This window comes from Oryctolagus cuniculus, chromosome X (assembly GCF_964237555.1).
Source record: "Oryctolagus cuniculus chromosome X, mOryCun1.1, whole genome shotgun sequence".
NCBI lineage: Eukaryota > Metazoa > Chordata > Mammalia > Lagomorpha > Leporidae > Oryctolagus > Oryctolagus cuniculus.
Window position 1 is genome coordinate 22,802,361 of NC_091453.1, and position 18,712 is coordinate 22,821,072.

At 35.5% G+C, this 18,712-nt stretch overlaps 1 protein-coding gene across 1 annotated transcript in view; it reads left to right on the forward strand.

Annotated features, from left to right (window-relative positions):
- The window catches only part of CFAP47 (cilia and flagella associated protein 47), a 369,488-nt gene that overhangs the window by 241,218 nt on the left and 109,558 nt on the right, over positions 1–18,712 (forward strand). Inside the window, exon 49 of the mRNA XM_051827003.2 lies at positions 6,524–6,635. Coding sequence (XP_051682963.2) covers positions 6,524–6,635 — 112 coding nt within the window. The remainder of the gene's footprint in view (positions 1–6,523; positions 6,636–18,712) is intronic.

The following is an 18,712-nucleotide window of genomic DNA, read 5'->3' on the forward strand; positions in this document are numbered from 1 at the left end:
CACCTGTCACCTTTGGGAAGTACAGCCTAAAATAATAAAAAGTATAGTATACGGTATATACATAAACCTGTAACAGTCATTTATGATTATCAGTTTTGTATTATACATAATCTTAATGTGCTATACTTTTATATGACTGGTTCACTGTAGTAGGTTTATTGACACCAGCATCACCACAAACATGTGAGTAATGCAAACTTCTATGATGTTACAGTGACTACAGTGTCAGTGGGCAATAGGAATTTTTCAACTGTGTTATAATCTTATGAGACTACCATTGCATATGTGGTCCATTGTTCACCAAAACATAGTTATGCAGCATGACTATAGCTATACACTTAGGAATACAGGAAACATGGAACTTCTAGAAGGGTAGAACAAGGAGGTTTGCAAGTCAGTTCTTCTTAAAAGCAGTGAAAACACTGACAAAAATAGTCAAAACCAAAATTTTCAGAAATCTGGAAATTCAAAAAGTCAATCTGAGAAATATACATCAAACAGAAACTCAGTCCTTGTAAGATCAGGATGGTTTATGGCCCATCCCTATCTCACTCTCCTCAGTTGTGCATTCCCATAGGTGTAGTACCTGTGAAAACCAACAGCCTTGTAACTGAGAGAATAGAAAGGTGTTATGGATCATAATTTGACTTTTCTCAGAGTCCTCTAGCAACACCTCACTAGCAAAGTGTTGTCATTATTTGTCTTGTCTCAGAGTTTTCTCTGATAGAAAAGATCCAATCTTTAGAATGTTTTTGAAAAACATTCACCAGCAATAGTTAATACTGGAGATGTCTGAAGCTATAATAACAATAATAGCAAATAAGAAAAACTTGAAAAGAAGATATGGAATATGAGGGAATTAATGAATTTTTTAAAACCCTTCGTGGTTGCCATATGATATTGGAATTGACCCCCTAAAATATGTACCAATATGTGGCCCCTTAAGGTTCCCCAGAGGTCGAGTCTGGGGTGCCACATATGTTTTCAAAACTTGGGGTGCCATACAATATCACCATATGCTTATTAATAAATCCCCAATTTAGGCCGGCGCCGCGGCTCACTAGATTAATCCTCCACCTTGCAGCGCCGGCATACCGGGTTCTAGTCCCTGTCGGGGTGCCGGATTCTGTCCTGGTTGCCCCTCTTCCAGGCCAGCTCTCTGCTGTGGCCAGGGAGTGCAGAGGAGGGTGGCCCAAGTCCTTGGGCCCTGCACCCCATGGGAGACCAGGATAAGCACCTGGCTCCTGCCATAGGATCAGCGCAGTGTGCCAGTCGCAGCATGCCGGCCGCGGTGGCCATTGGAGGGTGAACCAACAGCAAAGGAAGACCTTTCTCTCTGTCTCTCTCTCTCACTGTCCACTCTGCCTGTCAAAAAATAAATAAAATAAATAAATAAATAAATAAATCCCCAATTTAGAAAAGAATTCTAAATACCAGCATAAATAAATGAGGCAGCATGGTACATTTTAAGTTTTTATTTAGTGCAAAAGATGCATAGGAGAGTGAGCTTTATCTACAAGAGAGGGGTAAATCTGGGTTCATACCAAGCACCAGAAACCAGCCACCTGGAGGAGCATCTAGGCCAGGAAGCCTAGGGCTGGTGACCCGAAGGCCACATGCCCTGGAGGAGCAGGACTACAGCCAGCCCCCTCCTGGCAAGAAGCCAGGGAAAAGAAGAGCCTAGACACACCGTGTCCCAGGTATTTAACCCACTTCCAAAGGGGAGTGGTTAATTAACCTGATTGGCCGGTGGTCACACAGGAGTGTGGTGAAGGTATCAGGTAGGGCGTGAGGTCACACAGGGGTGTGGCGAAGGCATGGTCTTCTAGCTTACAAACCTAATCAGTTTTAACCTGTATGCCTGCTTACTTCACTCTGACCCATCCCTAGTAATCAAGCAAGGAACATATTTATATAGGGTTGTGTGCATGCACAAGAAAGAACTGAGAGGGTCTCAGCTTTTCATATCTGGCTGACATAGACTGGAAATTAAGGATAAGGAAGAGTTTTAAATTACCCAAATGCTAAAGGCATGCTGTACATATATAGTGTTCCATGGCAAAGGGTAGAAAATTTATTCATTTGAGGCATTTAAAGAAACCTGTGACAAAATGTTGCTGACAACTAATCTATCTGGCTAAGCATAGACTTCAGTGGGCACAAACTATAGTGAATGCAGGCTTTAAAGAATTGGTCCAGAAAAGTCACTAAATCAGCAAAGAATAAAAGCAGAAGAGAAAAAAAAAAAAAAACCTTGAGGCAATAATGATCTGATTTCCAGAGTGAGTATATTGCCTTATATAAAGTGTAGAAATTTTAACAGCAACAAAAAATTGTGAGGCAAAGAAGAGGGAAACAGAGAAACCAGAAAGTATGGCTCATCCACCACAAAAAAAAAAAAAAAAAAAAAAAAAAAAAAAAAAGCAATTGACATAACCTGCCTTTGAGGAGAGCCACATGTTAGATATCTAGACTAAAACTTTAAATTAAGCCTTTATATATGTATTTCATAAACTGAAAGCAATCTTGTTTGAAGAATTAATGAAATCTACGACAAGAATATTTCATGGGGCCAGTATTGCAGCACAGTGGATAAGGTTGCTGCCTGCAATGCTGGCATCCCATATGGGCACTGGTTCATATCCCAGTTGTTTCATTTGTGATGCACCTCCCTGCTAATATGCATGAAAAAGCTGGAGAAGATTGCCAAAGTGTTTGGGCCCCTGCCACCCACGTGGGAGACCCAGATGAAGTTCCTGGCTCCTGGATCCTGACTTTAGCCTAGCCCACCCCAGGCCACTGTGGCCATTTGGGGAGTGAACTAGTGGGATGGAGGATCTCTCCCTTTCTGTGACTCTACCTCTCTCCCTATAACTCTGCCTTTCAAATACATAAATAAATAATTTTTAAAAAAATTATACATATTAGAGACAATGTGATGTTTTGATACATGTATACTTTGTAAAATGTCTAATCAGGGTAAAAATATCTGTATCCTCAAACATTTTACCTTTTTTATGGTTAAAACATCAAAAATTCTATCATCTGATTTCTTTTAATAGTGAAATATTTACTACATTAACATTATACCATTACTCTGTTGTACATCAGAACACTGTGACTTCTTATTCCTAACTAGCTGTAACTTAGTACCTATTCATTAACCAATACCAATGATATAAATATTTTAAAAAAAAAGAAAATGAACTCTGGAGTTGAAAATACAATAAATGAAAGTAACAGTTCACTACTTGGCCTTAGCAGTAGATTGAGGCTGACAGAAGAGGAATAATTGAACATGAATGTAAGTCAGTATAGACTATCCCATCGTAGGTAGAGCAAAAAATAAAAAAAATTAAGAAAACATCAGAGATCTGTGTAACTGCATTGAGCATAACCAACATATGGCTTACAGTGGCAGTAGATAAGAAGAGAAAGAGAAGGAAGCAGAAAAAAAATCAAAGAAAGTTGAAAAATGCTCCAGATTTGATGAAAAACAATAATGTATAAATCTAAGCTCAATCAACTTGAAATTGATATAATCAAAGAGATCCACACCTAGACATATCATAATCAAACAATTTAAAGGCAATGACAAGAGAAAATCATCAAAGGGAAAAGTGGTTAGTCAGACAAGAAAGTCTCAATAAGATCAACAGCAGATTTCTCATAATAAAACATTGAGGTAAGAAGAAGATGTATTGACATTTTTAAAATAAAGAATGACAAAGCCTGTCAACTAAGAATTCAACATAAAATAATAGACATAAACTAAGAACATTTGTCTTTAGAAGATTTTTTTCTCCAAGGACTGCTAAAGGGAATCCTTCAAGTTAATGTAAAAATGACAGTAGAAGGTAACTTAACTTCACATGATGAAAATAGAGCTCCAATAAAGATAACTACATAAGTGAATAGAGTGTATAGGATAAATGTATGCTCTTTGAAACTCTTTCCTCTATGTCATTTAAAAGAAAGCAGAGAATCAAAAATTATACAAATTATAAATTGGCTTAAAATACATATGGATGTAATTAGTCTGAAAATAATAGCACACAGGAGGATGAAAGAAATGGAGCATACTGGAACAAAGTTTGTCTATACTATTGGGATTGAGTTAGAATTAATCCAAAGCACATTATTTTAAAATGAGATGGTACTTATAATCTCCAGGACAACAACTTAGAAATTAACTAAAAATTAGAGTTAAAAATGCAAGAAGGAATTAAAATGACACATTAAACATAACTTGAAATATGACAGTGATGGAGGATTAAAGAAACAAACATGGCATAAGATATATAGAAAACTAGTAGGAAAATCATAGACAAAAATATTCTTGTCCACATTATATTATATGAAGGTACTTCAAAAAGTTTGTAGAAAAATGGAATTTAAAGATGTTTATTTTGGTGCAAAAACATTTTGAAATCCATGCACAATTCTTTTCATAATATGCATTTTCTCTACGCTTTCTGAAGACTTTTCATATGTAAATTGATTAAACACTCAAATGAAACATCAGAGATTGGAAGAATGGATTTGAGAAGAAAAAGATTCAATTCTAATCTACTTACAGGACACACACTTCCAACAAATGAAGAACAAAAACTTTTTACTTCTCACTATGAGATTAATATTTTTACCACTAAATCCACACAAAGGCATCATGGAAGAGGAACATAACAGACCTATTTCCTTTAGATTATAGACACAACTAATCTCAACAAAATGTCAGCATACTGAATCCAGAAGCACATAAAAAGGAACGTACATACTTTCACTCATATTTTTGATATCTGATGGTATCTGGAAAAGAGAATTGAAAAGCAGTTATCATCAAGATATGAACAAATAGGACCCTTATACACTGATGTTGGGAATATAAATAGGTACAGTCATTATGGAAAGCGTCATGGAATCTCCTCCAAAAATTACAAAAATAACTACCATGTGATTTAATAATTATATTTATGGGCTTAGATGCAAAGTATGTAGAAGACATATCTACATAGCTGTGTTAATTGCACCATTATTCAGAGTGCTAATATATGGAATCAACCTAAATCTCCATCAACAGATGAATAGATAAAAAAAAAAGTACTATTACACATGGAATATTATTCAGCCTTAAAAGAAAATCTTGTTAGTGAAAAAATCCAGGCACACACGTGCAAACACCACTTGAACTCAATTTTATTTGGAATGTAAAATAGGTGAACTCATTGAAGTTAAGAGTAGAGTGGTAGTTACTGGGAACCAGGATGGGAAGGAGGTGGAATTTGGGAAATGTTGGTTGAAGGATACAAAATTTTGGTTAGATAGGAGAAATAAATTCCTATTGAATATATTATGTAACATGATGACAATAGTTAAGAACAATATATTGTTTCCTTGAAAAATGCTGAGTGTGGATTTTAAGTATTCTCATTACAACAACATTGATAACTATGTGAGCTAATATATATTTTAATTACCTCAATTTAGCCACTGAAAAATGCGTATTTCAAAACATGTACCTAATAGATATGTACAATTTTATTTGTCAATTTAAAATAAGTAATTTTTTAAAAACAAAAATTTGATAAGCTAAATGATTTTTAAAAAGGCACAGAGAAGGGACCACATACTGTATGATTCCCCAAGAATTATTTATTGTAGGAAAATATATAGAGACACATTGTAGATTATTGTTTGCCTGGGCTACAAGGAGTGCTGTGATACAGTACGCAATAAACTGAAAGTTGGATATAGAAAGGGTTGTAATAAAATGCTGCTTAAATAGTCTTTGTATGCTATATTAACAACGATGTGTAAATTCATTCAAATTGGTCATTTTGTATATCAAATTGCTTAAAGAAAATTATATATGACCTATAAAAGATATTCTGTTTCTAAGCATCAGTGTTTTTTTAAAGCTATGTTTATTTGAAAAGGAGAATTACAGAGAGAAAGCAAGAGACAGAGCAAGAGAGATCTTCCATCCCCTGCTTCTCCCCAAATGACCACAAAAACCAGGGCTGGGTCAGATCAAAGCCAAGAGCTGAGAACTCCATCCAGGTTTCCCACATGGGAGGCAGGGGCCCAAGTTCTTGGGCCATCTTATGTGGCTTTCGAAGGCACTTTAGCAGGCGAGCTGCATCAGAAGCTAAGAAGCCTGGACTTCAACCAGTGCTTATATGGGATGCTAGCTAGTATCACAGGCAGCAGCTTAACTTGCTGATCCCCAAGGTAGATCCCAGCATAATGATCTTGATGAAGTAGCAACAGAAAATAAAAATTGTTCCTTTGTAAGAACCATTTTTTTGGGGTGGGTTCCATTTTTTTTTTCATAGATCTTAGAATTTTTTCTTCTACTATATGCAGTATATTTTTGGCTTGCTTTTCATTTAAAAGTGAATACTCTTAATTGAAGTATTTGAATTAAATTTTAGATTTTCCTATGATTTTGCATGTTACAGTGTATTCGTGCACAGAAAAAGATTTCATGTTGATGTTCATGTTACCCAATTTTCTTTTATAGGTAACTTCAGATCTTCCAATAGTGTGGGGAAAGCAACAAATCACCATAGACCCAGATAATGTAGTTCCATACATTCTACACATATGCCCTTGGAAACGTGGTGTATTCAAAGGTATCAAATCTATTAAAATGTTATTGTTAAGTACCATACACTAAGGTGGAAACATTATATAAATAAATGGCCATAAGGGAAATTTAATTTTATGAAGAGTCTTCCAAACATTTATGGAAAACAAATATTATAAAAAACCTATGCATCATTTTCAAACTTTTTTGTAACAAAATAAACATGTGCTTTGATTTATTTTTCCACAGACTTTTTACAATCACCTTGTACATTTTGATTATTAGCTTTCTAAATAATCAAACTTTAGGGTTATATATTATATACCTAATATTGTATTATCCACTTATTTGTGGAATGAATTATTATAAGTAGAAATACTTAGTTAAGGGTATTTGAATTTAAAATTTGATAAATACTTTTATATATACCTATTTATGAACCTGATAGTATCTGTAAAATCTCTGTTTACAGATCTGGGCATTATAAAAACATCTACATATACTTCATGGATATATGAAAAATAAATTAAAGTTTTGTTATGTGTGAAGTTTTCTTCCTTTGTCTCTAATAAAGTATTCCTTTATAAAAATTACCCCAATGGTCCCTGAAGGGAATTGCTTACTTGGGAATGGAGATGAGAGGTATTCCTCCATGTAATTTGAAGGGAGGAATGTCAGAAATGTAGAGAAAATGACTAAAATTAAAGAGCTATGCTTCATCAAATAAATAAGTCATCCTATTTTGGGAAGAATTAAATGCCACAGTGGTAGTTAGATATTGCAGAATAAATCATTATAATGTAGGTAAGTGAACACAGAATTAGAACAATGGAAAGCATACACATAGTAAAAGTCTTTGACTCCTTGGAAGTACTAGCCTGAAATTCCTATGTATCTCAATAAAAAATTCTTTAAAAGAAAAGTCTATAACTAGCAGAAAGGACGTACTGTTATTACAAAGAGGAAAGTACAGAGAATAGACTGGATACCAGTATTAACAAGCAGAAGGGAAGTTTGAGAATGCCATCACAGTGAACTAATTATTAACAGTGTAACAGAATATACTGTTGGGAGAACCCACCTGCCAATCCTCACTCCCTACTTCTAGTGTACTAAAACTCAAATGTCAACACCACAATAGTTGACAGTACCTTCTGGAATATGCCCAGCACTTTCGAGAAGTTTTGCTTTACACAGCTCATTAATAAATCTCCATGTAACAAGTAGATTTGTGCTATAATCCCTTTACAGACCCTATTACATGCACTTCAGAGAAGTAATATGTTTTACTATTTTATCAGATAATCCAAATGTGAATTGTTTTATAGAAATTTAAATTTTGGGTATCATTTTAATTGTCAATGGTAATCTTAATAGTTGGTGGATTTTGCTTAGTTGTGGGTGTTTTTTTTTTTTTTATTTTTAACTAGTCTTTCTTAAAAAACAATTCCTCCAGAATATTCATGATTATTTATCCAGCAGTGGCAGAGTATGTGGGGAAGAATGATCACCTGGTGAGCAAGGAAGCCAGGAAAACTACAGGGAACACACTCAGATTTGGTCATGGCACCTGACCCTGGCAACCTAATCCAATCCAATTATTTCCCAAGCCTCCACTCTAATCCGTGAACCCTTAGCATTAATCCATTAACTGTTAAGAAGACTTTGGGGGTTAAACATCCGTGTGTATTTGGGAAGCTAAGTATGGTTTAATCCATAAAAACATGCCTCTTCCTTGTAAAATCATTTGTTGATTTTGGCATTTTGTGAGACCATAAAATTTTGATACCTGTTTTCCTTAACCATATATGGACTTTAACACATGCTGCATCAGGGTGACTCAGAACCTTGATAAGTGTCTCTTCTGTTTGGTTGGAGATAAAATATAGGTTGTTAATTATTTTTAATATTTCTATTAAATACAAAGATGATTGTGATATTTTAAAGATTTATTTATTTATTTTAAAGTCAGAATAACAGAGGGAGGGAGGGAGGGAGAGAGAGAGAGAGAGAGAGAGAGATCTTCTATTCACTGGTTCACTCCCCAAATGGCAACAACAGCCAGGACTGGGCCAGGCCAAAGCCAGGAGCCAGGAGCTTCTTCCAGATCTCCCAAGTAAGGGGCAGGGGCTCAAGTACTTGGGCCATCTTCCATTGATTTTCCCGGGCCATTCACAGGGAGAAGAATTGGAAGTGGAGCAGCCAGGACTTGAATTAGCGCCCTTATGTGCCCAGATGGCAGCTTAACCTGCTATGCCACAATGCTGGCCCCAGTGAAGGGAAATATTAATCCCCACATCTGGGATTTGAGAGGGCTTCAAAAATGACAATTAGTTTGATCTGGACCTTGAAAGATTAAATGGGGATTTGTCAGCTAATGTGGATGAAGAGGACATCCCAGCAGAGAAAACAACCTTATAAAAAACACAGAGAAAACAGTTTACATAAATGAAAAAGAAAATGAATATGTTGGCATGTGTGGGGGCTAGGGAATGCAGAGTTACATACAGTTAAAAATGCAGGCAGACTTTTTAGGGCAGAGTTCTGTATTCTTATTGCAATGGGAGTCACTGAATATTTCTGAAGTGGCAAGAGGCATAAGTCAAGTAGTGATTTAGAAAGGAAAATCTGAAAGTAATATGTAAAACAGATGTAAAGAGACAGTTGGGGCAGTGATCTGGGAAATCATTTAGGAATCTTTAGTAATATTCCAGGTAATCCTTTCTTAATATTTGTTTGAGGCTTACTCCCAAAAGCAGACCCTCAGACAAGAGTATAAATGCAAGTAATTAATCCAAAAAGTAATTTTAAGAAGCACTGAGAGAATGGTGAAATAAGGTACTGAAGGGGAACCTCAAAAAAAGTAAGCTTGTTGGGGCAGGTGTTATGGCACAGCAATTTAAGCTTGTACTTGGAATGCCCACATCTCATCTGGAAATGCTTGGCTGAGTCCTAGCTACTCCATGACTCCAATCCAGCTTCCCGCTAATGTGCCTGGGAGGCAGCAGAAGGTGACCCTAGTGCTTGGGTTCCTTCCACCCACGTGGGTGTTCCAGATGGAATCACTGGCTCCTAGATTTGGCCTGGCCTAGCTTTGGATGTTGAGGGCATTTGGGGAGTGAACCAGGGGTAGAAAGATCTCTCTCTTTGTCTCTCCCTCTCTGTCACTTTGCCTTTCAAGCAAATAAATCTTTGAAAAAAATAACAATTATCAAATCACTGATGAGTACTATAGAACCTCACTGGAGATACTCAGAGAGATTGTTACAGTAAAGGGTAAGTGGTATTTTATCCACTAACTGCTGTCCATAATTGATTGAAGTTTGCCCTTAGGACAAATTTCTATGGCATTGGATTCCCACAAGCAGGAGCTGTAGGAAACAACTGGTGTGTGTGGGAATTCTCTGCTGAGAATTTAGTGGAACACTGGTAGCACATACTAACATTGGTGTCATATCATATTTATTCGGAGGGAGAAATTTTGAGAAATAAATGAATTTGATTTTTTATAGCAAGTTGCTGTGAGCTACAATTGTGTTCTAGGTGTGCTAGTTTGGAAATTTATTTTTGAATGTTTATTTGGCTATGGAGCAAAAAAATGAAGATTGGCTATTCTAAATGAGAGTTCAGAACAGACCAAACTATGTCTGCATTAGGGGGTTAGGAAACAGGAAAGTTTCAAGAGAAATAAAAAGGCAAAATGATGCTATATCAGGTTGAGTTTCCAGGGACTCAGACTCTGAGATGGGCAAGTAGCGTGCAGGATATTTATTAGGGAATGTATTCTGATTAAGACCTGTGGAAAGAAAAGTAAGAGTATATTGGCCAGAGAGAGAAGCTAAGCTTTTGAGGCAAGCTCAATAAAGGCTTTAGCCAACCCATCAAAGTCTTGAAAGCTGGGCTGGCCCTTTGGAGTTGTTTGTTTTGAGTTGGGAGAAGGAGCTTAGATCTTCCTGGTGCTGTGCTGATTAGTCATTGAGAGTAGCCTACATGTGCAAGAAATTTTGACCCCACAGGGTGAGGCTTTTTTTTTTCTTTTTAAAGCAAGGCAATGTCTAAAGATGGCTGACTTGATGCTCATCTACCAGCATCATTTTCAGTAGGCACAGGAGTCCTGGAAACATATGCAATCATAGTGTACACCACAGCTCCGGTTGTTGAAAACAATATGAAACTATAAAGGAGAAAAAAGAGTCTGATATACTTCTTATACTAAGCAACTCTAAGGAAGCTGATATCATAAACTGTGAAAAGGAAGCAATCAGGATAGACTTAATGGTTAAAGAGAGAAAATTTAGTTCATTCTTAACTTGAAAGATACTGTTTTTAACTAATTATTTTTTCATTTTATTTAAAAGAGAGACAGAGATCTTCTATCAGCTGGTTCACTCCCCAAACGCCAGCAAACGTCAAGCCAGAGCCAGGCTGAAGCCAGGAGCCTGGAACTCCATCCAGGTCTTCCACAAGGAGGACAGGATCCCTAATACTTGCCATTACCTGCACGCTCACAGAGTGTGCATTAACTAGAAGCTGGAGTGGACACAGGGCAGAAATCTAAATACAGGCACTCTGATGTGGGATGAGGGCATCCTCAGGCCAAATGCCTGAACCTCAAAATTATTTTTTTGTGTCCATGGATTTGGTAAAATAGAAAATATTGAAACAGTCGGCTTTTTTCAATGGAAAAAAGGAAACCTTAAAGAAAAAGAACAAACTAAGCAAAACCCAACATGTGTGAACTTGCAGAATTAATATGTTAATGATTGGATACATTAAAACGTGATGGCAGGGCAGGCACTGAGGCTTAGTGAGCTAAACCTCTGCCTTCGGCACCAGCATCCAACATGGGCACTGATCCTAGTCCCAGCTGTGCCTCTTTTGAGCCAGCTCTCTGCTGTGGCCTGGGAAAGCAGTAGATAATGGCCCAAGTCCTAGGGCCCCTGCACCCACATGGGAGACCCAGAAGAAGCTCCTGGCTCCTTGCTTTGGATTTGCCCAGCTCTGGCCATTGCAGCCATTTGGGGAGGGAACCAGGGGAGGGAAGACCTCTCTCTCTGTCACTGCCTCTCTCTGTAACTCTACCTCTCAAGTAAATAAATAAAATCTTTTAAAAAAAAAGTGATGGCTTTGGGCCTGCATTGTGGCACAGCTGGTTAAGCTGCTGCTTGCAATGCCAGCATCCCACATGAATGCTGGTTCAAATCCCAGCTGCTCTACTTACAATCCAGCTGCCTGCTAAGGCGCCTGGGAAAGTAGTGGAGGATGGCCTGAGAGCTTAGGCCCCTGCACCCATGTAGGAGACCTAGATGGAGTTCTAGGCCCCAGGTTTTCTGCTGGCCCAGTCCCAGATGTTAGGGAGTGAACTAACTGATAGAAAATTCTCTCTCTTTCTCTCTGCCTTTTAAATGAATAAATAATATTTTAAAAAACATGACTTAAGTCTCTCTTTAACAATTATAAAATGATTTCTCTAGGTAAATATTCAAATGCAAAAAGCTAATATTAAAGTCTACTATTACAAGATTAGAGTATAACAAACTGTAGAAGCACAGTAATGCTTGCTACTTATTTGCAGTAGTGAAATATGCAACTGTATTTGTTTATCTTAGGTATAAGCTCTTTATTTTTCCCACAAGACTAATATTTACATGAAAATTAGTATACTTTATTGGTTACCATGAACTTAGTAACAATACTTCTTATATTTATTTTATTGTAATTATAATATGATTAAACATATAATTCAAAATTGGCTATAAATAAGAATGTTTACAACATAGAGTAATTCACTCCTGTCTTACTGCTAAGAAAATTAACTGATATGTATAAGAATTCAAGTTACAAAATTTGATATAACCTGCATGACTGTTTTTAATAATTTGTTCTAGTTGCTCTTAATAATCTACAGAGGGCCTATGTCTCTAGCATGACTGAAGATGTCACACTAATGAAATAAAAGTTGTTTAAAAATATTTAGGGATTTCCATTTCTATAATATATCAAAAAAGATTCTCAGGAAATCCTCTCCCAACCATTTTTCAGTTTTTTAAGATTTATTTACTTATTTGAAGGCAGAGTTACAAAGGGGGGGGGGAGAGACAGGGGGAGGGAGAATCTTCCATCTGCTGGACTCAAATAGGCACCCATGTGGGATGCCAGCACTGCAAGCAGAAGCTTAACCTGCTGCACCACAGCACTGGCCCCAAATCCTCTCCCAACTGAGAACTTGAGGTTAAACACACAAAGAAACAAAGAATGGATGAATCTATTCTAGCGAGTCAGCACTGGAGATGGCATTTGTGCTGGATCTGTGTGGTGGTTTCTGTCATACTAATCAGTTCCTCTAAGTTGTGAGTATCATAGGCATAATACAATTTCAAAAAGCAGATTTTAATAGCAAACGAATCAGTGTCTAAACTTGGTAAGGATACCCCTAGAGCCCCTTCCTTTATCTATGAAACTAAATAATTTGGAGTTTGGTGGTTCAAAAATATAATGTGGAATCTGAACCCCAAATCATGCAAGTGTGATGATTTTGTTTCTGATTCCCATTTATGGCTCCTAAAGCTGTGATTTCATGTCACCACCAAGTAAGAGAGAGAGAAGGAAAGACAGAAAAAGTGTTTTTAAGGCAGACTTAAATAACACTACTTTTGCTCAGCATCACATTCTGAAAATACAGGTGACAAGCAGCACTTCCCACCACATATAACATTAGAAAGTAAACTTTGAAGTGAATTTGTCATTTTAAAGATGGCAATTGGTAAATATATGTCTGAAGAAAGTGTATCTTTTCAGAGAGTAGCGAAATGTCAACTAGAAAGAATAAATGCATCTTGCTGAAATTCAGGCTCAAGACAAGAACAACTTCATTAAACATTTTGTTTTGACATTAAACAGAAGTTTGCTGAGAAGACATTTTAAAAAGTCTTTCCCAAAGCTGAGTGAAAGCTTGTTCGCGATGGCATGCTTGTGCCAGTGTCGTGATAGATTCTTTCCAAGTGTAATACATTTTTAGGAATGGATCTTGGCTAGAATTTATAGTTATGTTTTACTTTTCAGCAAGTAAAATAAGTACTTTTGGTTGCCATTTACAAAACCTCAGGTGATTGTTCACATTGTCAAGCTTCATCATTGTTACTCTCTGGAGCTACTGGGTTACTAAGGGTCATGGACAATAAGAGTTTCATACCACTATAACATAAATACTCCTGATAGAAACGGGATTTGCTAATCTCATTGGGAACCACCTTAAACATTGGTTTGTATTTCATTTTGTAATGTGGAGTAACAGTTTATATAGCACGTTGGTGACTACATTAAACTGAGTCTGTAGTATTCTGGAACATCTAAAGACTTGTCATCTTAAGGACCTGAAGTATATGCTGTGTTTAAAAAAAATGATTGTTGTACGGTATTCAGAAGCAGCTTTAGGCTATTAGATCATGATCAACATACCAGATTCTTCCAGTCTGATTTTGGTTCATACATTTAAATGACTCTCAATGATTCTTATAGCCTTTCTCTGTCACATTTCCAAAAACTTTGTAAGCAAAGGGGAGGGAGATATTCAATTATGTCTGTATCTCTGCTCCCATTTTCCATAAATAAAATGTCATTGATTATTCTTTATTTTCAAGAAAAAGAATATAAAATTATATTACTCAGCCTTTAATCCTGAGCCTTGATATTTGGATTTTACAAGAAAATATTAAATTAAAGAAAAGCAATCCTCAATTCAAAAAGAAATGAGTTGTATTCTAATAAATGGTTATCTTGTTGATTGGTAAAAGAAGCATTTTGATAACTCAACCACTTCAGTGTTTAGCAAAGAAAAAAAGTCATCTTTTTCTGAATAAAACTTTTGCTATTGAAAATATCATGGCTATAGTTTGTATTTTTATTAGTTTTTTTTCCTGACACTCTATTCAGACAAATTGCAAATCTCTATTCAGTCATTGTATAGAGTTTCTATTACTCACTACTATTATTTCTGATGTGTCTATAAATTTAACAAAATGATCTAATAAATTTTCTGTTGCTTTTACAAACTCAACCACCAACAAGTTTTTATTTTTTTCCTTTTGTGTCAGTTGAACTTATCCTAAAGAGTGGAATTTAGAAAACCAAGTAAACACATGTACAGAGACTATGAAAAATTACCATATTTTGGAAACTAATATTCCACTCATAATCATTATCTGCATTTAGTTTGAAGATTCATTGCTAAAAATCAGATTGCTTGCTGAGTCTAATGTAATTCTTTATAATAAGTGTGGAAGGATTAGGCTGCTTATCTCTTCCACAGTAGCTGATCAATAACCAAAACTAAAGGAGAAATTTTGAAAGTTAATTGTTTAGAAATAAAATTAAAATGAACTTGCTGTGGGAAAAAGTGTTTCATTGTACAAACTGTGTGTAAATCAATGGTATGATCCTACTAAGCATTGTTTAAAAAGTCCTTTCAATTAAAATGCAAACTATTGAATGTCCTTTAACTGCCTCTATGATTCACTTGACCTATTTCTACTTTTTAAGGTAAATATTTAACTTCTCATCCTGTTACATATAAACTTTTTATACTTATATAGGATTTTGTAAGTGTTTCACCAGTGATTGCCCAATTTACATTTGTTAAGGAATAATAAAATGTGATAAATTTTAAGAGTGAGTTGGAGGAAGGAAAAATACATTGAATATATATAGACTGAAATGAGTTAGAGTGGAGAACGTGTACTTTTAATTCTTGATAGTGCTTCAGTCTTTCAGATATTGATCAGGCTTCCTTATTATTCAGTCCACATGTATTGTGTGACATGTGTAGGCCTATTCAAATATTGGCTTTATCTCACTGAATTGTTTTCTTAATTTCCCTCTCAAATTGTCCTTTACTCGTGTCTAGAAATGCAACATTTTTGCATGCTGATTTTGCTTCAAGAAAATTTTTCAAGTGTTTCACCACTTTTTTGTGGCATCATCAAGATTTCCAAAATATAACAAATATAAGGAAAGAATATCACTGTTGGCTTTTCTGTTTGGATGTCTTTATTACTATTTTTCTACATAATTGCTGCGGCTATGGAGTCCAGTACTTTGTTGAACAGAAGTAGAAGAAGCAGGCTGCTTCTTTTATGTTGTTCTGTATCATAGAGGAAAATTTTCAGTCTTTCATCATTGAGTATGATCTTAGCTGTGAGTTTTTCAGACATGGATATTGTATTTAACACACTCTTTTCTGTTTGTAGTTTATGAAGCTTTTTTTAAGGAACACATCAATAGAAATTATGACATTTCCCCCTCTATTATATCAGTGTAATCTATTACACTGTGTTTTCATTGTCCATTGTCTCAGATATTTCCTAATTTCCCTTGTGATTTCTTCTTTGGTATCTTAGTTCTATAAGAGTATGTTGTTTAATTTCTATATTTGTAAATTTTCCAGTTTTCCTTCTTTTTTGACTTGTAATTTCCTACCACTGTGATGAGAAAATATTATTCACATAATTTCTGTCTTTCAAAATTTTTTGAGACTTGTGTTGTGGCCTAACGTCATTTATCCTGAAGAGTGTTTGATTCTCATTTGAGAAGAATTTGTGTGCTACTATTGTTGGAGAGAATGTTCTATAAATTAATTAGGTCATTATTATGTAATGTTGTTCATGTCCTCTATTTACTCGTCTTCTTTCTAGTTGTTCTATCCATCATTGAAAGCTAAGTATTGAAACCTCCAATAGTTATTGTTGAATTGTCTATTTCTCCATCTAATTCTGTCAGTTTTCATCTGATATATCCTGGATCTCTGGTTTTTTGGTTTTGTTGTGTGTGTACATAATTTTTATATCTTCTTGATATGTTGACTTTCTAATCAATATATAATACTCTTCTTTATCTCATAAACTTTTCATATATATAACAAATTAATGGTACCTAACATAAAAGATTCTTAATGAATTGATAAAGAAAATGTAACACACACACACTGGAATATTATTCAGCCACAAAAAGAATGAAGTTCTATCTTTGCATCAAAATGGTTGGAAATGGAGGAAATCAAGTTGAGTGAGTGAAATAAGCTAGAGACAGAAAGACAAGTACTATGTTTCTCTCTTATATATGGGAGCTAAAATTAAAAAAAAAAACCTGTGTGTATCAGTTTTGCTGCAAATGGTTTCATCAAGTTTTGTTTTACATCTTTGTCAAACAAACTGATAAGAATTATGTACTATTTGCAGCATTGTAAACTGCAAATGTACTACTGGCAGCAGAGTATAAGATCTCAGACGTCCATGCTGTATGGGACGCTGAGAGGACTGCAGGGAAGACCACTCCCCTAAGGCATCTTTGGATAGAATTTCTGATATCTTACTTGTAATCTGATTAATTTCTTTTGCTAACCTGGAAGAGATTATTTAACATCATGTTTAAATGCAATATATTAGGATTCATGTAACTTAAAATATTTTAGCAATCATTATGAATAAAAGACATGTAAAATTATTCAAAATGTTTCATTTACCCAAATTAAATGTAAAATTTCAAAATATGATATAAAATTATTAATAGTATTATTAACATTCTATTTTATACTTAGTCTTCCATGTATTATGTATACTTCACACTTATAGCACATCTCAGTTAAGACTACCAACCTTTTAATTGCTCAATATTCACCAGTGACTAAGAGCTACCATATCAGACACAACATTTAAGTTACCTATTTGGGAGAAGCTTTGGATTTTCTGTAAACACATGAAATACCTGTAATTCTCATTCACGTACACAAGTTAAGATATTATTTCTCCACATTTTAGGTATTGCTTTCAGTTAAAATCAGTAGTATCTTACTATTTGGTTCCATCCCCTAGACAGGAATAATAAGAAAATAAATTAAGATACCACTTGTTGAGTACTTACTCTGTGTTTTTCTTTCTTTACATGTCTGTTTTATTTGAAATTAGTTTTGCAAACATACATGATTATAATTTATATGAAAATAGCTTTACTTGAAGACCTTTATCCAAGGAGACCATACTCCAAAAGAATATAATTCCTTCAAAAACATTGTTTTGAGGAGAAAAGTTGTCTATCAAGTAAAAACTAAGAAAATCTTGATGTTTAATTTTAGTTCTACTTATTCATAATAAAATCTGGGACCCAGTGTTGTGAAGTAACAGCTTAAGGTGCTGCCTGAGATGGGGGCATCCCATGTGAGCAACAGTTAGGGTTAGGATTTCCTGGATGGAGTCCCAGGTTTCTAGAATTGGCCTGGCCTGACCCTGGACATTGCAGCCATTTGGGGATGAAGCAGTGGATGGAAGATCTGTGGGTGTGTGTGTGTGTGTTTCCCTCTCTCTCTTTAACTCTGCCTTTCAAATTAATAAAATAAAACTTCAAAAAATATGAATTTTACCTCAATTCAATTGCACAATATTGATAAGCATTGATATAAGCTGTTTATGGAGCATGACAGGGAACTTATGGTCCTGAGTGCAAAGCTTTATGTGAAGCCAACATTGAGATATCAGGGACAATTTCTGAATTATTCCTGCAAGTATATACACATGTTAAAAATGCATGCCAAGGCCACCACTGTGGCATAGTGGGTAAAGCTGCCACCTGCAGTACCAGCATCCCATATGGGTGCCCATTCGAGTCCTGCTGCTCCACTTCCGATCCAGCTCTCTGCTATGGCCTGGGAAAGCAATAGAAGATGACCCAAGTTCTTGGGCCCCTGCACGAGCATGGGAGACCTGGAAGAAGCTCCTGATTCCTGCCTTCAGATTGGCACAGCTCTGGCCATTGTGGCCTCTGGGGAGTGAACTATCAGATGGAAGACCTCTCCCTCTGCCTCTGCCTCTTTGTAACTCTGTCTTTCAAATAAATAAATAAATCTTAAAAAAATGCATGCCAATCTTGTATAAGACAATTCCAGAGAATGACAATTTTTGACAGTAACAAGTTTTGTAATAAAATGTTTAATATTTTACATGGTAAATGTTTATAGGAAAGTTAAATCTTGAAATATTAGTATATTATATAAAACAAAATAATGTTCTAAAATAAGGTAATAGAGCACTAAATATTACTTAGGAATGAAATTTGTAAAGTCAACTATGACCAAGA